General features: G+C 46.8%; 1 protein-coding gene across 1 annotated transcript in view; it reads right to left on the bottom strand.

The window, feature by feature from the left end:
• Window positions 1-674: 674 nt before the first annotated feature.
• The window catches only part of TBC1D21 (TBC1 domain family member 21), a 35,890-nt gene continuing 14,672 nt past the window's right edge, over window positions 675-21,892 (bottom strand). Inside the window, exons 4-11 of the mRNA XM_053272905.1 lie at window positions 21,491-21,585; window positions 17,639-17,749; window positions 16,678-16,778; window positions 12,853-12,949; window positions 11,943-12,040; window positions 8,852-8,968; window positions 3,633-3,722; window positions 675-745 (exon numbers count right to left, since the gene is read on the bottom strand). Coding sequence (XP_053128880.1) covers window positions 701-745; window positions 3,633-3,722; window positions 8,852-8,968; window positions 11,943-12,040; window positions 12,853-12,949; window positions 16,678-16,778; window positions 17,639-17,749; window positions 21,491-21,585 — 754 coding nt within the window. The 3' untranslated portion in view covers window positions 675-700. The remainder of the gene's footprint in view (window positions 746-3,632; window positions 3,723-8,851; window positions 8,969-11,942; window positions 12,041-12,852; window positions 12,950-16,677; window positions 16,779-17,638; window positions 17,750-21,490; window positions 21,586-21,892) is intronic.

Below are 21,892 nucleotides of genomic sequence, written 5' to 3'. Positions count from 1 at the left end.
GATCTCCTCCCGCAGATGTTGGCCTACAATTCCCATAATCCCTGGCTATTGGCCACAATGGCTGGGGATTATGGGAGTTGTAGTTCAAAAACAGCTGGGGGGCCTAAATTGAGCTGGCCTGATCTTGCGTAATATTGTCTACACAGACTGGCAGCAGCTTCTCCAAGGTTACAGGTAGGAGTCTCTCCCAGCCCTATCTGGAGATGTCAGGAAGGGAACTTGGAACCTTCTGCATGCAAGCAGGCAGGTGCTCTTCCCAGAGCAGTCCCATCTCCTGAGGGAAATACCTTACAGTGCTCACACTTATAATCTCCCATTCAAAAGCAAACCAGGGCAGACCCTGCTTAGCAAAGGGGAAGAACTCATGCTTGCTACCGTAAGACCAGCTCTCCTTCTCCTCCTCTTCAGCTGTGAATGAAGAGCACTTCTGGTTTTAGATGCCCAAACACATTTAGGGTTGAGAACTTTGCTTGAAAAGCGGTATATAGATATTCATAGTGTTGTTGTTGTTGTTAATGTGTAGAAGCCTTCAATCGTGGCAACTCCAATGCCTGGAGAATAGTGGATGCAGTTGTCCGTCCCCCCCCCCCCCATTTTGTACTGACCCACATAAATGGGAGGAGGGAATCTGCTCTTTTCCATTCTGTATCATGAACACCGGTCAGAGTCCTATGGGTATTGAACCTATAACATGGCCTCTTTATTGCTGTGGCAGTCCGAAGAACTCTTTGAATTCCTTTGGGACCTGAGAACAAACAAGGAAACAACAGGGATATAAAGGAAGAGCTTTTTTTCTCACCTTCTCTCCTTCCAGTGTACTCTTCTAAGCAGTACTTGTTGTGGCCTCCCCCAGGCAATAGACCAGGCCTGCTCAATTTAGGGCCCCCCAGCTGTTTTTGGACAACAACTCCCATAATCCCCAGCCACAGTGGCCAATAGCTGAGGAATTATGGGAATTGTAGGCCAACATCTGCAGGAGGGCCGAAGTTGAGCAGCCCTGCAATAGACCCATCCCCATCCCAAGTGTCAGTTGTCCAAGTGGTATTGCAAGGATGGGGTCATCACCCCAGACGTGGCACCTCCACACCCTTGGGGGATGGGATGGACAATGCAAGGGATGAGACAGGATGGGAAGCACTACAACCAATGTTCCTTGTAACAGGGAGCCTCAAATGCTGTTGACTACAACTCCCGGCAACCCTAGCCAAAGACCATTGCAGCTGGGGATGCTGGGTGTTGCAGTCAACGACATCTGGGATTCCATGTTACAGGGAACACTGCCTACAATCCAGGCCCTGGGAGACCCCTGCATCACCACAGGCCCACAGCAGGGAACTGGAAGCGACACCCCCACCATGACCCAGGATGTGGCCTTGCCTTCATCCTCTGACTCAGAGGAGTCCTTTGAGGACTGGCCAGTCCAAGTAGAGTTTCCCCAATGCTGCCAGAGAAAGCATTTAGAAAAGCACTTTTTTCGAACTGGCCATGTTAAACAACAGGGAGGCTCTGCAGATGACCAGGCAGGTGGGCAGGAGTGGGGGAGGGAGGCAACGATGAACCTACCTTCCCCCAGAAAAATGTTGGTCCATTCTTGGGCATGCCGCTGCATGTCCACATGATCTGTGCTGCTCCTGGCAGCATGGATCTCTGGAGGCCAGGACAATGTGGATATCCACACTTCAGATATTTCACTGGGCAATGAGCAAGCAGCCCATTGCAAGCAGTCCAAGCACACACATGACCCCAGTATGGGGTTAAGGGTGAACTTTTGTCCTTAATCCTGGCTAAAGGCTGGGATAAAAAGGAGGGCTAGGCAGGCAGGCAGTGCCAGGATCTATGCGGGTTAGGCTCCTTGTGAGAATAGCTTTAGGGTGTTCTCTAGGGAACATAGGAAGCTGCCATATACTGAGTCAGAGTCAGACTATTGGTCTATCTAGCTCAGTATTGTCTTCACAGACTGGCAGCAACTTCTCCAAGGTTGCAGGCAGAAATCTCTCTCCGCCCTATCTTGGAGATGCTGCCAGGGAGGGAACTTGGAACCAAGATGCTCTTTCCCAGAGCAGCTCTTTCCCAGAGCAACTCTTTCCCAGAGGGCTCCTTCCCCTGAGGGGAATATCTAACAATGCTCACACATCTAGTCTCTCTCTCTTATACAACCAGGGCAGACCCTGCTTAGCTAAGGGGACAAGTCATGCTTGCTATCATAAGACCAGCTCTTCTCTGGTTGAGGCCAATCCACTCTTCCTGGGCAGCAGCTATAAAAATCAGCAGGCAGCTCCAAACATCTGCTGGAACAACATCCATTTTGTGCCAAGTGTCCCTAGTTTTTTAGGTTGCCCATTTGGTGCTATCCAAGATCCCAATCCCATTTTTTGTTGGAGTTGTCTGAGGTCTATGTCCCTCAGAGATCCCTGATTTGGCAGAGGTCCTGGCTCTGCTTGGAACAGGATAGAGAGAAAGGGTATTTACATGACTAGAGGCAGGGCAGGCAAGTGAGGAAAGGCTGCGCAAAACTTACCTTTCCCCCCAGACAATCTCCATGCCCCCTGCCACTGCCTGGCCATGCAGCTTGGCCATGCACACAAGCTGCTGTCCCAGGAGCCACGTGGCTTTTCAGAGGCCGGGACAATGCATCTGGAAAGCCTCCGGGAATCCCACAATGCACTGTGCAATGAGCACAACATATTGGGGGATTCCCCCATTAGACAGGCACTTAGGCACCTGTCTCTGTGGCCGCTTGGGCTGCAAGTAGCCCAAATGGTCACATACCCAGGAAACCGGGGTTAAGGGCACACGTGTCCTTAAGCCTGGCTAGCAGCCAGGCTACGGAACAGGATTTGGAGGCATGGCAGTGCTGAGATCTGTGTGGATCCTGGCAGTTCTCACGGGCAATCAAGCCTAGGCTTGGCTGCTTGTGAGAACAGCCGTACAGTCTCTTTCCCCACACCCACTGCTGACATTTCATGGGTCTCCCTCTAGTTGATAATAAAGTCTTATTGCCAGGGGTGTATCTAGGGGTAGGGCAGGCAGGGCACGTGCCCCGAGCACCACTTGAAGGGGGGCGCCATTTTTCTAAAAAAAAAAAAAATGGCCACCGTGCATGCTCAAATGGCCTCTGTGAGGCCCTAGGCCATGCCAGGCCTCGCAGAGGCCATTTGAGCATGCACAGTCACCATTTTGTTTTCAGTGGCCATTTTTTAATTTATTTTTTTTTAAAAAAAATGGCCACCGCACATGCTGAAATGGTCCCTGCGAGGCCCTAGAGGCCAGAGAGGGGAGAGGAAACCTTTGCAGACCCCCCCCCCCACAGCCTTTAGGAAGCCCCCTGAAGGGGCTACAGGTAATTTTTTTAAATTAATTTTTTTTAAAAAAAAATTAATATGTCACTGTACACATATTCAGTTTGGAACTATGTACAGAGAATCAGATGGGTGTCAGATGTTTGGACAGGGGGCGCAATTTCAGTGCTTGCCCTAGGCACTATTTCCCCTAGATACGCCTCTGCTTATTGCCTTCTTAAAGGCTTTGTTTATGTGCCTCTTTGTTGGGTGCGCGGACAGTCTTTGGGGGAGTTGAATCCCAAGTACTTCTCCCCTCTGAATGCAGGAGTGCTAGACTGGCTGGTTCTTCACCTTGTCTTTAAGATTCAGGAGCTGCTCATATGTGCTAGACGCTTTGCTGATCAAGTCATTAGCTTCCAGATCTATGATGTTATTGCAGAGCTGTACAGGGAAGACAAGGCAACGTTAACCACCTTCAGCTTGTTGCTTGTATTGCTCCAAAGCACATGATTTTGTGCTGCAAATACATTATATCCTGAAACAAGGCTGTCCTCACATGCCAACTGATGTTCATGGAGGACAGGTCTCTCCGTGGCTACTACTCCTGATGGCTATAGGCTACCTCCATGTTCAGAGGCAGGATGACTCTAAGGGAGCCGCTCACCACTTCCCTGGGTGGCGTGGCTGCTGTGCCGCAGCCCTTCTTTCTGAGGAGCTAGCTCCCATTGGCCCCGGTGCTTTCCTGGGCGGGGCCGGAAGGGACGAGCCGGCACCACACCTGCTCCAACATCAGTCCACCAGCAAACCCCCACCCCCTTATCCCTCAGATATAGACTGGGTATTCGCTGGTCGCCATTCGGGGCCAGGCAGGAATTTGGGGGGTCTACACCTAATTGGCAGGTGGTGTGCCCCTTTTTTCGACGGCCTCAGGCTATATCTGTGTTCCTGGTAGCTAGCCAGAGCATTAACTGGGGCCACTCTCACCATGTATGGGCAGGTACAGTGCGGTGGGGAACCGCTAAGAAAATGGGTGTGGCCCCTTAGGTAAGCATTGTCCATCAAGGAGGAGGGGCAGATCCCTTGAGGCTTGACAGATCCGGGATGCGGCTTAACTGCCACCTCTGCAGGCGACATCCTTGCCGTATGGCTGTGCAGCATCGGAGGGGTGGCGTTGAATATTGGAGACCTGACCTTACGTCGGCGGAGAAGGGATGAGCTGCCTGGAGCCAAGGTGCTATCACCATGGTCATTTAGATGATGGCGGCCACAGACATGTAAGGGGGTGGAGAGCCAATCCAGCTGATATGTCTTGTAGGCATGATACAACTAAGCCTCAATAAAATGGCCAATTCCACCATAGCAATGTCTCTGTGTCTCCTTGGGTCTGGGTGCAAATACCACTTGCAAGGGAGCAACAGCAGGAGGGAAGGTGTGCCTTCATCTCCTGCTTATGTGGCTTCTCAGAGGCATCTGGTGGGCTGCTGTGTGAAACAGGGTGCTGGACTAGATAGGCCATAGGCCTGATCCAGCAAGGTTCTTATGACAACTGAGAAGGACTTGGACTTCAAATGATTTTATCTGGAACTGCCCGCTGGGATCATATTATACCCATTTTGAAAGAGCTACATTGGCTGCCAACTTGTTTCCATGTCCAATTCAAGGTGCTGGTTTTGACTTTTAAAGTCCTTAATGGTTTGGGCCCTGGATACCCGAGGGAAAACTAGCTCCCAACTAGCTCTTGACTACAATTCCCAGCTTTCCCAGCTGCAGTAGCCTTTGCTTGGGGATTATGGGAGTTGTAGTCAACTTGACGGCACTTAATCGATCAGTCAACAACATCTGGGAATCCTTGTTAGAGGGAACGCTGGATAGGACTCCACCAAGTCTTCACACCTCAGTTTGTCAATATTAGAACATTCTTCTTTCCAAAACCACTCATGCTCTGTCAAGTTCCATTTTTGCTCCTTTTTTCTGGTTGCTACTTCAAATATAATAACATTGCTAGGGAAATGAGTTTCCTGTAGCAAATAGCATGCCAGTAAGGGGGAAGAGTCAATGACATGGATCCAGGCTGTATCCACAGTACTGAGGGTGCAGAAATTAATAGGCTTGTGCAGCCTAAAAAGTGTCAGATCCGATCCGACCCAACAGAAAAGTTGTAGGGCCAACATGCTCCCTGCCCTCAATTGTCAGGTTGGGTTGAGTTGGACCAAAAATCTAACATTTCCCAACATTCCTGATGGACCAAGCTGAGAAGCAGCATTCTGGTCATTCATCTTTCAGATGGCCCATGCGGGCACATCCCAGATGAGACATGTTATGCGGATCATTTGAAATTTCAATGGTCAGGTGTCGCCACTCAACTAAGAGGCTGGTCACTTATGTTAGTTATCTTATGATGTTGAAATGGACCACACAGGTGCCTCTCAATGATAGAGGTGATTAACTTGGTCTGATAGGAATGTCAAAACTCCATTGGAGTTTCACCATGACAGGAAGGATTTTTGTTGGTGTTTCAGATGTCAGGGATCCCTTCCTGTCATGACAGAACTCCTCCCAATAATGCCTGTCAGAGGGCATATCAGGTCTGATAGACCAGTCATACCAACATGCTATACAACCCTAGAACAACAGAAAGGTGCCATTTTGTCCAACTGGCATTCATACTCAAAACATGGGGGTGGCCTAGGTGGGTTGGACTAGATAACATCAAAGACGTTCTCTGCGTGAAGCGCCGGGAGCGAGGTCACTCCCAAGGCTACTCCTGGGCCAAGCTCCACTTCTTAATGTGGGGTTTAGCCAAAGTTAAGTGAACTTGTGGTTCACTTAACCTCGGCTGGTGATTGTCTGGGTAATTGCCTCTGGGATAAATGGCTCCCCCCGGTCTGCTGCCATTTCTGGCAACAAGATGGCGGTGAGGAGGAGCAGCCATGCTGAGCACAGTGGCTTCTGCCGTGCTCATGCCCCAGGCACCCTGGGATGCGGGAGGGGTGAAGTCCTCCCTATCCCAGCGTTTCCCTCTGCCACACCACTGCTTATGTGGGCATGTGGTACAGAGGAGGGGAGAAGGGTGGCTGCTCATCTGCCAGGGAAGGCAGGTGATCTCCTTCCTTCCCCACAGCCCAGTTTCCCTCCCCAGTGAGGTCGTGTGAAAGACCTCCTTGTGTCATTAGACAGATTCTTTATTCCGGTCGTTGACCAGCATAAAAAGGGGGGGGGGGATTCGCAGTAACATCCAATTAAACATCCAATTAAATGGTAACATCCAATTAAATGATACATTCTTTATGGGTTTTACAGACAATATAACAAAACTTGGCCGCACTGCAGGAAACCGTTTCTTTAAAATTGGACAGCAAATAATCTAAATAAAATTAGTCAATGTGGCCATGAAAATTCTTTAACAAAGCGGAAATAAAATTTAAACGAATTTCCTTGTAAAAAGCACAATAGAGAATCATGTGAGCAGTGGTTTCTATGTCACCTGAGCCACATGGGCAAAAACCAGCTGAGTAAGGTATCTTTTTGAACTTCCCCTCTAGAACTGCAGTGGGGAGTACATTAAGGTGGGTGAGAGTCATAGCTCTCCTGAATTTTGCTATTGGTAAGTTGTTTAAATATTCAGTAGGCTTAGTATTTAAAGGCTGATTGCATATATACAACCCTCTCGGTAACTTTGCTATTTCATCTTGCAATTCTGTGTCTAAGACACGCTACTTGATGACCCCGCGTGGCTTGGTCATACCCCATCCTGATGAGCTCTTCCTGAGTCCTTGTGTCATTGACAACAGTGGAAGAAAGAAAACAAAGTAGTGGGAATAAAGTTTCATTGCAGGCTAGTTGAAGCTCTCCTAACTCCCACTTGTATCAGCCATGGTTTGTCCGGAATGATGCAGCTTTTTCTCTTCTAAGCTGACAGGAGATCTTTACTTCTCCACTCAAGCACCTTGTGCTATTCTTTAGCTGCACTCTTGAGAATGAAGAGTTCTGTCTGGTCCCTGGGAGCACCAAAATCCTTTCTAATAGTTCTTGTAAAAACCAGGGCTGACATTCTATCCACATTTGCACGTAAAGCGAAACTGGAGGATGACAAACCCATTGTTAATATTTGAAAGCGTGGCCACATTTGTACATAACATGGAACCACAGTTGAACAGGCCTGTGGTTCCACGGATGTTACGTTTGATCACAGGAAACCACAGTCAGGCACAGTGACAAAACCGAGAGTTCAGGATTGGGACTCCAATCTGAACCCTCGCGTTGTAGAGAGGTTCATTGCTGCAACCCAAGGTTCCAGGCAGCCTGCAGTATATTCAAATTTGAGACTGCAGGCTGCTGGCCCTGGAACTGGAATTGAGGGATGAAGTTCCTCCCTCAACTCTGGCCTGATTGGCTGTGCGGGCTGTCATTCTGTCAAGAAGGTAGCCCGCACAGCCAGCTTTCCTGCCTCTCTGCAATCCTACTGATGTCCAAATTCAGAGCGAAGAGTGGTGGGAGTGGGGCATGGAACCACAGGTCCATTGGACCTGCAGTTCCACGTTACATGTGAACGTGGCCTCTGACTAACTGTGTGCTTATGGAAGGACGCCGCAGTCACACAAGTTTGCTGCACTACCTACTTGCACTAAGTCTGGAGTTTGCATTCCGGACTAGTGCTGTGAATGTGCACACATGTTTATACAACAGCCGTGTAACCTGTGTCATGCCTCACTTATTCTAAAGCAGGAGTTCCCGACCTGCAGTACTCCAGATATTGCTGAACTGCAATTCCCATTGCCCCTCTTACAAGTTATTGTTGCTGGGGATTATGGGAGTTGCAGTTCAGGAGCACCTGGAGTACCGGAGGTTGGGAACTCCTGTTCCAAAGGGGACTTTTCTGCAAGAGCACAGTTCTGCAACTCTCCATTCTTTAGCGTAACTATGTGATCTTCTTGCACTGGCATAATTGTATTTTGCGGTTTTATTGTAAAGATGTAAGTTTTGGGCTGTATACAAATATGTTAAATAAATATAAATAAATAAATAAATAAATTTTGTTTATCGAGCAAGTGCTTTGTTAGTCCGGATGTCAGCCCAGGTAACCGGAGAGCAATGTGTGGCTACTAATATGGTTAGGCCAAATTGGTATGCAATGGCCTAATTCAAATGGTCATTTGAATCTAGGTTTAATGTGGATTACCAAAGTTAGCATGATTGTGTGAACCCATGCCAAGGTGGGAATCTCAGATTAATCTCGGCCCATAAACCACCTTGGTTCACACAGTCTTGCTAATTTTAGTAACCCACATCAAACCTAGAGTCAACAGTTGTGTGAACCAAGCTTATACCGCTTTTTTGTGGAGAGAGGGGCCAGAACTTAGAAGCACCAGATGTTCCTTTGGTTTGCTTCCAACCCCGCAACTTCACAATTATGTATCTTACCCAGGGATTCCACCGATGATTCACAATGCAGGAAATAAACCCGAATACCCATGTGTAGCATAATGCTTGACCCCACACCCATTGTTCTTCATGCTTTGGGGGTATGTGAACCCTGTGCCTCTTAAAAGTCCTCTGCTAGACGCGCTCACCATTAAAATGTCATCTCCACTCATGTCTTCTCTGAGGATTTGGTCTCTCACCATCTGCAGCATTGTGTAGGCTACAACCACTTGGAAGTTTTTACAGGGCAGTCCGGTTAGGAAGACCTTAGAGAAGACCAACACAAGCTAGGGTCAGTGCAGAACAACTGAGGATTTCCACCTTTCATGTCTGCTGCCTAATGATACCACTTTCTCTCCCCATCAGACATCTTCAGGTTGTCAGTTTTGTGTAGGGTTCTTTCTATGATATGTACTATGTACAAGGTGACTTGAGCTTCACTAGGAAATTCTGTGACTACAGATGACACCTGCTTCAAATCAGCCAAATATTGACATAAAACCCAAGGCATCATCAGGAAAATGTGCATATATGCCTACCCACTGAAAGTTTTGTATCTTCCCTTGCTAGCAGATGGGATCTATCTATCTATCTATCTATCTATCTATCTATCTATCTATCTATCTATCTATCTATCTATCTATCTAATTGATTTCTATATCGCCCTTCCAAAAAAATGGCTCAGGATTTACATTCAACAAAAACAATTAAAATAAATTAACAATTAAAACAGAGACTATAAAACACCATAAAGCAATTAACAGTTAAAACACCTGAAGCAGTTTAAAAATCCTGGAAAACCACGTTACAGCAAGTTAAAAACATTTACAACAGATTAAAAACCCTGGAAGGCCAGGCCAAACTGATAGGTCTTGAGAGCTCTCCTGAAGGCCAATAATGAATTCAAATTATGGATTTCTTCAGGGAGTGTATTCCACAGCCCAGGAGCAGCTACACGGAAGGCCCACCTCTGAGTCTGGATGATGGGAGTTGTAGTCCAATAACAGTGGCAGAACCTCAAGTTAGTCACTAAGCTATGGCTGTTCCTGAAGCCTGAAGCTAAATAGGAGCAGGAAAACTGGATGTGGCATCCTTGTAGTGAGGAAGAAGGAAGGAATAGGCTTGCTAAATCACTCCAGGTCATTCTGAGAATCAGGGGGTGGATACTGTGAGCGAGAGGATGGCCAGGGGGTGGTTCCTAAACATAGGGGTGGAGCTTAGGCACACTTGGTAGGTCAGGGGAAGAGCCTGGCTGTATCTGAAATCAGGGAGGAGAACTGGTCTTGTGGTAAAGTGTGTCATCAAGTCGATTTCGACTCCTGGCGCCCACAGAGCCCTGTGGCTTTCTTTGGTAGAATACTGGAGAGGTTTACCATTGCCTCCTCCTGTGCAGTATGAGATGATGCCTTTCAACATCTTTCCATATTGTTGCTGCCCAATATAGTACCAGTGGGGATTCAAACCGGCAACCTTCTGCTTGCTAGTCTAGCATTTCCCCCGCTGCGCCACTTAAGGTCTTGTGGTAGCAAGCATGAATTCTTCCCTTTGCCAGGCAGGGTGTATCTTGGTTTGCATTTGAATGGGAGACTATCTGTATGAGCACTGTAAGATATTCTCTTTAGGGGATGGGGCTGCTCTGGGAAGAGCACGTGCAGGCTTGCATGCAGAAGGTCCAAAGTTCCCTCCCTGGCGGCGTCTCCAAGATAGGGCGGCATCTCCAAGATAGGGCTGAGAGAGACTCCTGCCTGCCACCTTGGAGAAGCTGTTGCCAGTCTGTGTAGACAATGCTGAGCTAGATGGACCTTGCAATGCTGAGCTTCCTATGTTCCTATATTCTCAGGGATATGAGAACTGTTGGAGATGGGTAGAGGAATGACTAGCAAAAGATTTTATGCCCAACAGAAAATATGGCTTTCTTTCTATCACCTCTCTCCCTAATGTTTTACTCCTTTCCCTAGACACCTTGAAAGGAAAGTTAGAATCCTGACAGATCAGGCAGGTCAAACCCAGAGACCGGTTTGGTAACTTACCTAGAGCACAAAAACTGCATTCACTTTGTAATTAACTCCTTGTACCTGGAGGACTCCTAGGGAAACTGACAAAGAGGCTGACCTACAACGCTTGAAAAACCCTTTATTTGCACGGATTAATTGAACTCCTTTGGAGTGCTGCCTTTGGAGAGAGCGAAGCAATTTCCCTTCCCATTCAGAGAGAGAGTTTTGCCCTCTCACCTTCCTGCACATAATTACAAGCAAATGACTGGCAAGCGAGAAGAACCTACTCAACAGGAAGAGCAAACGCTAGAAGTCTTCGTGCAAATATCCACTGAATTAATAACTGCTGTCCAGATGCAGGAAGGCAGTTATGAATGCTGAGCAAATGGGTTCTGTGCTGGTGGGTGGACAAATACCTTGGTGCTGTGGAAATCCTGGTCTCCCTTTGAGGTTCAGCGTAAAGGGTGCAAGAGGAGAGCAGCAGGTGGTGTTGGCATTAATCACTGGTGCCAGCCTAGCATCTGTGAGGCGGATGCTAAATCACTCACTTGGGGGGTGCACCATATGGAATCTGCCTGAGAGGTAGGAGTAGAACCACTGCAAAGCAGTACCTCCCACCCCCAACCCCCCTCAGACACTCCAGAAGGATACTATGATTGATAGTATCGAAAGCCACTGAGAGGTCCGAAAGGACCAACAGAGTCGCATTTCCTCTGTCAATTCCCAACTGCAGATCATCCATCAGGCTGACCAAGGCAGTCTCCACCCCATAGCCTGCCTGAAAGCCAGTCTGAAATGGGTCTAGATAATCAGTTTCATCCAAGACTGCCTGGAACTGGGAGGCCACCACCCTCTCAATGACCTTGCCCAACTATAGAAGGTTGGAGACAGGCCTATAGTTGCTTAACTGTGAGGGATCCAATGCAGGATTCTTCAAAAGAGGTCTGATAATTGTCTCCTTAAGGCAAAGAGGCATCCTGCCCTTGCTCAGAGAAGCATTTATAATTTCGATCAGGCCTTCTACAACAACCTCCCTGCCAGACAGTATAAGCCATGTCAGGCAAGGGTCAAGAAAACAGGTGGTAGGCCGCACCATTCCAAGCAGCTTATCCACATCCTCAGGAATCACAAACTGGGACTGATCCAGCCTGACCACATAAGCGCTGTACACCTCTGATATTGATGGCTGCCTCATACCAACCATCTCTTCAAGGTCATGAATGGACAATTCATGCTAACCACTTACTTCCCACAATCTCCAAACATCGTCAAAGGACTTGAAGACACGCTGGAAGAAGAGGCAGAACCAGGGGAACAAGGACTGCACCACTCGGCCTTTCTGTTCTAGAAAACGTAAGTAAGTTACGGTTGAAATCCTACAGACAAACCTTTCTTGACATGGAGGAATAGGCTGGTTGACTTCTGGACATTCTTCCCTACTGACATTCTTCCCTACAAATAAATGACTTTGTGACAGGTCTCCATGATTTAGAATCATAAAGTCACTGAATGTTAGAGTTGAATGGGATCTTAGAGGTCTTCTAGTCCACCCTCTACATCCTTGATGGATTATTGTCCAGCCTCTGCTTGAGAACCTCCAGCAAAGGAGAGCCCACCTCTGCACAAGACAGACTGTTCTATCACTGAAGAGCTCTTACAGTTAGGAAATTCCTCCTAATATCTAGTCTGAATCTGCTACCTTGTAATTTCAACCCATTGCTTCTAGCCCTGCTTCAAGAGCACCAAAGAACAAGCTCTTTCTTTTGTGTGGCAGCCCTTCAGATTTTGAAGATGGCTACCATACCATTCCTTAGTCTTCTCTTCTCCAGCCAAACATATCCAGGCTCCTTCCACCATTCTTCACAGGATGTGGTTTACAGACCCCCTCATCATCTTAGTTGCCCTCCTCTGAACTGATTCCAGTATATCAACATGGTTCTTAAAATATGAATTGTACACAGTTCTTTGCCCAGAATTGTACACACTATTCCAAGCGAGTTCTATTCAACACAGAACAGGATGGAATGGAACAATCACTTCTTGTGATCTTCTTCTGAGCCATCAAGGAAAGGCCATATGTTGTGATTGGTTGATGCCCCCCAGCTTTTGAAGTACCAGCATTATGATGTATTAAAAAACCAGGCTGCGAAGCTTACCCAGGTGCTTCGAAAAGACAGGATCCATAAATGAAACCAAAGCTCTTAGCATGATCAGGTTCTTCTCCACCCCAATGTTCATGATGCAGCTGTTCTCCTGGGAAACAAGAGTTCCAGAGTAGGAAAACATTCAAAAGAATCAATAGGACCTGGTCACATCATCCTTTTACACACTTAAATCCATGAGGCTAAACTGATCCTCATAAAGATATCATAAGAAAAAAAGAACAGCCCTGCTGGATCAGGCCCAAGGCCCATCTAGTCCAGCATCCTGTTTCGCACAGTAGCTCACCAGATGCTGCTGGAAGCCACAGGCAGGAGTTGAGGGCATGCCCTCTCTCCTGCTGTTACTCCCCTGCAACTGGTTTTCAGAGGCATCCTGCCTTTGAGGCTGGAGGTGGCCTATAGCCCTCCGACTAGTAGCCGTGATAGACCTCTCCTCCATGAAGTTATCCAAACCCCTCTTAAAGACATCGAGGTTGTTGGCTGTCACCACATCTCGTGGCAGTGAATTCCACAAGTTGATTATGTGTTGTGTGAAAAAAACCCCTCTGTTTGCTGGTCCTAAATTTCCTGGCAATCAATTTCATGGGATGACCCCTGATTCTAGTGTTATGTGAGAGGAAGAATAATTTATCTCTATCCACGTTCCACTTTAAGAATAATTTATCTCTATCCACTTTCCACTCTATCCACTTTACCATGCATGATTTTCTAGACCTCTATAATGTCTCCCTGCAGTCGTCTTTTTTTCTAAACTAAATAGCCCCAGGTGTTGTAACCTTGCCTCATAAGAAAGGTGCTCTAGGCCCCTGATCATCTTGGTTGCTCTCTTCTGTACCTTTTCTAGTTCTACAATGTCTTTCATTAGATGTAGTGACCAGAATTGTATGCAGTACTCCAAGTGTGGCCGCACCATCGTTTTGTATAAGGGCATTATAATATTAGCAGTTTTATTTTCAGTCCCCTTCCTAATGATCCCTAGCATGGAATTGGCCTTTTTCACAGCTGCCCTGCATTGAGTCAACACTTTCACTGAGCTGTCCACCATGACCCCAAGATCCCTCTCCTGGTCATTCACCGACAGCTCAGATCCCATCAGCGTATACTTGAACTTGGGGTTTTTCGTCCCAGTGTGCATCACTTTACACTCTAATATCCTGGACATTAGCGGTCGAAAATATATTTGTTCAATGAATAGATGTTAATCTGCCAAGACCTGTATGGAATGAATCCACATCATGGATATTAACATGGGACAGAAACTCTGTAACTGTAGAAAAAACCCTGAAAGAGATTTTAATTAGGGCTGTGTTTAGAGTGGTCACGTGTCCTCTTTTGTTCCAGACAGTTCTCTGTTAGAATGGCTGTCCGGATTCTGGTCCATTATTGGCTAAGCCTATTCATTTTCAGTGTATATTAGTTTAAATGAAGAATAGATCCTGTAGTATCAGCAGGATTCTAGCAGAGGGGATTTGTAGTTCACTGGCATGCATGTGTGAGCATGCGCTGGGTCAGGAAGAGAGGGAGAATAACTCAACAATGCAGGCAAAACTTGCGGCTTATACCAGGTTTTTAAATACACAAAAGCAGAAGTAAGGTGGCAGATTGCTGGTGAGTCAACCTTTCTTCATCAGAATGCAGTGGTGAGCGGTATTTCTATTTCAGTTTGCAACCATATAAAATTAGCATATGCAGATTTTATGCAACATCCGGCCATCTCTTATCCTCCTTGTTGGTGTCCTCCTTTTTGGTGATGTGCATCCAGCCACCCTATCTATGGGCTAGTTCAGACATCATACAGAATCTTGTTAGATTCTGTTAGATGAATCGAAATGTTCCTGAGCCACATGCTTCCCCCATCTATCCCCATGTGAGCATCTACTTCCTATCTAGGTTAAAATATACCATAATTGGTCATATTGTCCAAACCTACCAATCTCAGTTTATTCTATAACCTACTTGCTCCAAATAATCCAAGACCTGTAACTCCCAGCACAGTACCTCCAGTGACTGTTGCTGGTGTCTATCTTATGTTTATTTATAGACTGTGAGCCCTTTGGGGACAGGGAGTCATCTTATTTATATTTCTCTTTGTAAACCACCCTGAGCCATTTTTGGAAGGGCGGTATAGAAATCGAATGAATGAATGAATGAAATTGAATGAATGAATGAACTCACTTCAAATCTTGGGTACAGATCTCAGCCAGTCTTGGTTTGTTTTAATTTAGATAGGAATCATTCATTCATTCATTCATTTCTTTATTATATTTTTATTTAAACAAAAAATAACAATAGCAGATAACCAGAAAAAGAATAACAACAAAATATCAATTAAAAAAACCACAGCCATGTTAAAAAGAAATCCAGGGCCCATGTTTTGACCAAACACCTGTTTAAAAAGGGTGGTCTTCAGAGTCCTCTGAAAGGCTGGGAGAGAGGAAGCCATGTGGATCTCAACCGCAAGTCAGATCCACAGCTTGGGGGCAATCACTGAGAAGGCCCTGTCTTGTGTGCTCGACAAATGGGCCTCAGTAGGTATCAGCAGGTGGAGCAGAGCCCACCGAGCTGATCTAGTCAGGTGGGTAGATTCGGCTGGGAGCATGTGGTCCCCAAGCTACCTCGGGCCCAAGTACACACTTGTGTGCAGATGGGATTGGAGAGCACACATTCCTGAGGCTCAGGGACATCACATGAAGAGGTTCTTCTAACAGAGGTTCTTTTTGGAAATTGTGGCCTAGTTTGGACAACATGTCAACACTCACCTGAGGTTGGCTCTCTTCATTGTCTGAATGCGGGAAAATCCCACAACCGCGGTTCTGTTGCCAATTTCAAACTGAGGATTGGTTGGGTATGGTATGGTTGGGTAGCGTGCTGGAACTGGAGCTGACCTCATTGTGTCTTTTGAATGCAGAGACCTGGGGTTGCGTTCAAGCTCCTCCCACAAACATATCCCCTCTCATTTCAGGGCCAATAGATGCTAGGCAAGTGACAGAGGAAGAGGCAGGGAGATTGGAGGTGGAGGCAATGGAACCCCAGCTGCCAGATTGTCTGCGGTCTGATTCTTGGCTTCTGAGGTTAACCTCTGGTAAGCCTACCCTCTGTTTCACTTATTGTCCAAATGGGGCCTGAAAATGGTCTGATCTGGACTTTTAAAGACTTTTGCAGCATTTGGGGGATTTGCTTCATTCTCCTTGGTTGGCTATCTGAGACATTTGTCCCTATGGACTTGATTATCATTCTGAAGCGATCCATTCAATTGCCCTGGGCAGGCAGAGAGGGCGTGGGGAGAAGGCTGCTTTCACCTTCCCTTCCCCCTAGACGACCAAGCAGATCCTCTTTGCCACGCCTCTTGCATGCCCACATGGGCATCTCTGTTCCTTGCAGCGGAGAGAACGGAGAGAATCGAGGAGAGAATCGAGGGTGGAAGAGAATCGGACGGAGAGAATCGAGGGTGGAACTTGTTATTCCGGCCTCCAAGCACCCCTCAATGCAACGCATGCCATGCACATTGTATTGGGGATTCCCCTCTCAGACAGGTGCTCTATGCGCCCGTCTCCATGGCACGCAGCCAGAGGAATCACATGACACCTGGTAGCTGGGTGAAGGGTGCAAGAGCATCCTTAACCTAGCCTAAAAGCCAGGTTGATTAAGGGGGTTAGACAGGCAGGGAGCAGAGGGATTCACAAAGATCCCGCCGCTTTTCACGACCAGTCTAACACTGCCTGGGGGAAGCTCAGGCAGGGTTAGGCTGGTCATAAGAATAGCCTCTCTCTATATTGTTTTGAACTGGGTATATTTTTGTTAAAACTTAACAACACTTACAGTTTTTTGTAGAAAGAACTGGAATAGCCAGTAGATCTCATGCTCCTTTTCCACAAGCAGCCGGAAGAGCAAAAGCATCTCGTGAAAGCCCTGCTGGTATTCTGGCGGGTAGAGAGACAGGAAAAACCACATGATCAAACCACACCTTGGGCCAACAATGGTTCTCTGCATTTTCTACATCCCATCCACTCTGTTAGAAAATTGGATTCTCTCCAATACTCTTTTCAGCATCAATTTGATTCTCCATCTTGCTCAGTAACTTTATAACTTCAGCCATCATTGGAATATAGGAACACAGGAAGCTGCCGTATATCATTGGCTCATCTAGCTCAGTATTGTCTTCACAGACTGGCAGCGGCTTCTCCAAGGTTGCAGGCAGGAGTCTCTTTCAGCCCTATCTTGGAGATGCTGCCAGGGAGGGAACTTGGAACCTTCTGCTCTTCCCATCCCCTAAGGGGAACATCTTACAGCGCTCATGCATGTAGTCTCCCATTCAAATATAAACCTGGGTGGGCCCTGCTTAGCAAAGGAGGCAATTCATGCTTGCTAGCACAAGACCTGCTCTCCATCAGACTCTCCACCAGAAGAGCTACCCCAGGGGTTCTCTAATGTGGGTCCTCAGCAGTTTCCCCCTCTAATAGGGATTCCCAGATGTTGTTGACTACAACTCCTAGAATCCCCAGCTGCAATGGCTTTTGCTTGTGGATGATGTGAGTTGTAGTCAACAACATCTGGGAATCCCTGTTAGAGGTAATGAAGGGCCTCAGATGTTTCTGGACTACACTCCTATTGCCCCCTGCCACCATGGCAATCCCCGTGGCAGGGGGATGATGGGAGTTGTAGTCCAACAACATCTGATGACCCAAGTTGGCAAACCCCTGGGCTACCCTGCTTAGTCCAGCATCTCTTCATGATTCTCTCTCTCCCATTGAAAGCAGGCTTTTCCTTTTCTTCTGCTCACCAGCCTCCACATTGCACACATAGTTCAACAGAAGGATCTTTTCCAGTTGGTTCTTGTCTACGATGGTGTTGCCCTGGGCATCTTTGATGTAAAGCCTCTGAACATCAGACTCTGAAAGGAAAGATAAAGCAAGAATACAAGGACAGATCCTCTCCAGCAGCCCCTCTGAGTGATAGCCAATTTGCCCCAGGCAAAGACCTGGACTCTATCCCAACCAAGATGATTGATGCTGCAGTAGATGTCACCAGGTCATGAAATATGTTCACCGACTGATTGTAACTCCATATATGGAAAGATTGCTGTGTCCATTAGCTTCCCTTCGCATTTGGTTAACACCCCCGCCCTCCTTAAAAATAAATAAATCTCTGAACCTTTTCATGGCCTTGACCTACTCCACATTTCAATACCTTTCTATAGATAAAATTAATCTGGCAATAACTTTTCAGGGAATTCCCCTCCCTTCTATTTGCTTGCAAAATTAGTGTACATTATATAAGCAAGGGGATACCTACATAGTTAAGGGGAACAAAATTTTACAATTTTACATTCCATCATCACCAGCTCATTTGTTAGCTACTCAGGGATGGGTCTTCTCCATCGCTGCCCTTTGGAAGGTGCTCCCTGTCGAAATAAGAGCCTCCCCATCTCTTGACAACTTTTAAAAAGGCAATTAGGACACTTTTGTTCACCCAGGCTTCTAATTAGATTTACAGTTTTTGACAGTTTTAACATTGTGTTACATTTTAAAATTATTTTAATGTTCTAACGCTTTAATTTTGTTTTAATTTCTATTGCTTTCGTGTCTAACAGCCCAGAGACGTATGTTTTAGCTGTTATATAAATACTAGCTGGGCCGGGCACAGAGCATCTGTGCCTCTAGTTTTGCCCGCCTGCCACCGCCGCTTTCTTCCCTCCTGCCACATCGTTTTCTCCCCCCACCGCCACCATCATTTTCTTCCACCTGCCCACAGCTGTTTTCCCCACCGCTGTTTTCCTGGCTGGCCAGTTGGCTAGCCATTGCCGTTTTCGCCTGCCAGCCTCCACTGCTGCTGTTTTGTTTCCTGCCTCGCCCACCACTTTCTTCTCCCCCTGCCGGCAGCTGGTCGCAAACTCTTGCAAGAGTTGCCACACATGGGATTAGCCACGGATATGCCTTAGAGAAATATATAGATGTCAAATAAATAAATTAGGGTAAAGTGTGCTGTCGAGTCAGTGTCAACTCCTGGTGACCACAGAGCCATGTGGTTTCTTGGAAGAATACAGGAGGGGTTTACCATTGCCTTATGATGCCTTTCAGCATCTTCCGAGATCACTGCAGCCCAATATAGGTGTTTCCCATAGTCTGGGAAACATACCAGCTGGGGATTTGAACCAACAACCTCTGGCTTGCTAGTCAAGTCACTTTCCCGCTGTGCCATCTACACAACTGAAAATTGGGAGCCCCCAAACCTGGGTAGAACATAATTTTTGATTGTGTGAATGACCTCAGTCTCTCCCTGCTTTCAGCTATGAAATATCAGAGATAGATTCTACCATTTCCTGCCATGATGAAGTGGCAGTAGCAGGAGGCCGCTGATGCTCCTGCAGGTGAGCTAACAACAACACACTTGCTGTCTCTTTCAGGGGAAGGGGAGAAATGGAAATAGCTCGTTTGCATATCTTAATGCACTGATGCGTGCAGAGCTTCAATGGCCCTTCCTCAAGAATCAGGGCTGGCTGTCAAAACATTTAAATAAAAAGCAACCGAGTGATTTAAAACAAGGCAGGATGTTTAGATGACAGGGAGAGAAGCCTGAAACCTCCACTGCCCTTGAAGACTGCAGTGTCGAAGTACTGCTATCAAACATGCCTTCTTTTTTTTATAGGAGTGGAAAGATGATTTCATTTTGTACAGTTCTTGTGATCAGGAAGGGCAGTTTAAAGAGGAACATTTCCCTGGATATAGGACCTATACAAGTTCCCTGGGTAACAGCCAACAGCCTGGATGACTTTAAGAGGGGTTTAGATAAATTAATGGTGCAGCGGGAAATGACTAGCCTAGCAAGCCAGAGGTTGCCGGTTCGAATCCCCGCTGGTATGTTTCCCAGACTATGGGAAGCACCTATATTGGGCAGTAGCGATCTAGGAAGATGCTGATAGGCATCATCTCATACTGCGCAGGAGATGGCAATGGTAAACCCCTCCTGTATTCTACCAAAGAAAAACCACAGGGCTCTGTGGTCGCCTGGAGTCGACACCGACTCAAGGGCACGCTTTACCTTTAGATAAATGCATGGAGGACAGGTAGGACAGGTCTATCAATGGCTACTAGTCTGAGGGCTATAGACCACCTCCAGCCTTAGAAGCAAGATTCTTCTAAATACCAGATTCAGGGGCATAGCAATAGGAGAGAAGACGTGCCCTCATCTCTTGCCTGTGGGCTTCCCGGAGGCATCTGGTGGGCCACTGTATGAAGCAGGATACTGGACCAGATGGGCCTTGGGCCTGATCCAGCAGGGCTCTTTTTATGTTCTTATGAGATGAAAAATCTATTACTTCTGAAGGACCCAGGTTGGTGGCACCTGAGCAGTAAATCTTCCTCTAGGCTAGCTTGGACTGATTTACACGGATCTGCCACATTAATTTTACTGTATCGTTTAATATTCTTTTTGTTAGACAACTGCACATGATGTCTAACAAACATATATTCAGAAGCCTTGAATATGTTCAGGCTTCTGAATATATTCAGAAGCCTGCATGGGCATCTGAATATTTTCATGACAATCCCTTCCATCAGGGGTCCCCAGATGTTGTTGGGGTACAGTTCCTAACATCTTCAGCCACGATGGCCAAAGGGGATGATAGGATTCGTAGTCCAACTACATCCAAGGACCCAGGTTTGAGAAACCATACAGAAGACTATTTCATTGTTTTTATTTACAAGTCCATTTTAATGTGTGTTCCTATGGCTGGATATGCACTGAGGCTGTCCACACAACCAGAGATCCCTGGGTTGGAGAGGGTTAAACCAGGGATCATTAGTCATCTGGGGACCGGGAGCCCTCCCAACCTAGTGGTGCCTAACCTGGATAGCAGGATAGCCCAGATTTCCTGCTTCTTATACAGAAGAACATGCTCTGCTGGATCAAGCCCAAAGCCTATCTGGCCTAGCGATGAACCAAACATCTCCTGGAAGCTCGAAAGCAGGAAAGGAAGGCGTGACCCCTTTGGTGCACACCTTTGCTGCTTTTGTTCCCTTGCAACTGGTATTCAGAGCCACTCTGCCTCTGAACCTGGAGGTAGCACATAATCATCAAGACTAGTAGCCATAGGACAGATAGCCTTCTCCTTCATGAAGACAAAAGAAATAACAAAGGGAAAAGCAGTCCTAGGGCTACAAAGGGAACATGGGAAACTGCCTTCTAGCAAGCCAACCTCTTGGTCCATCTAGTTCAGTATTGTCTACACGGACTAGAAGCAGCTTCTCCAAAGTTCCAGGCAGGAGTCTCTCTCAGCCCTATCTTGGAGATGCTGCCAGGGAGGAGACTTGGAACCTTCTGCATGCAAGCATGCAGATGCTCTTTCATTAAGCTGTGACCCCATCCCCTAAGTGGAATACCTTACAGTGCTCATATATGTAGTATCCCATTCCAATGCAAACCAGGGCAATGCCTGTTTAGCAAAGGGGAGAATTCATGCTTGCTACCACAAGACCAACCCTTCTGGGTCCACTGATGGGCAACTTCCAAGCCATTTTGGCGTGAAACTGAAAATGGATTGACATTGGTCTGAGCTGATAATATTTGACTTCTCCATAGGCATTTATTCACAAAGCTTCCCTCCCATTTCATGCTAACTCTTTTCGTCACTTACTGATGAAATTCCGGACCTCTATGAATTCTCTGTGTTCTGTCTCCAGAAGCGGCTGGATCCTGTCGCACATGTTGCACAAGGACTCGTAATTTTTCCTGCAAGGAAAGACTTATGAGTTCATGTTATAGGACAGAATGTAAGTGAGGAACATTCACGTAATGTTTTGTTGAGGCGAACACAGTGAAGGACACCTGATCAGATTTCATAAACTCCTTATGTGAACATAAAACAAAGTTACAACAAGATTCTAGGGCCTTTCACATGACCATATATGGGGTGGGTTGGTGGGTTAGAAAGCTCCCACCCAACAACAATCAGAACCTCTGAATGGATTAGCAGGAAACACATAATTAAGTCAGACGAGGTATCCATTGCTAAAATTGGGAGGTGGCAGCATATAGC

This window comes from Hemicordylus capensis, chromosome 10 (assembly GCF_027244095.1).
Source record: "Hemicordylus capensis ecotype Gifberg chromosome 10, rHemCap1.1.pri, whole genome shotgun sequence".
Classification (NCBI taxonomy): domain Eukaryota; kingdom Metazoa; phylum Chordata; class Lepidosauria; order Squamata; family Cordylidae; genus Hemicordylus; species Hemicordylus capensis.
Note: the sequence above shows the minus strand (reverse complement) of the source record. Positions and strands in the feature narration are given on the sequence as shown.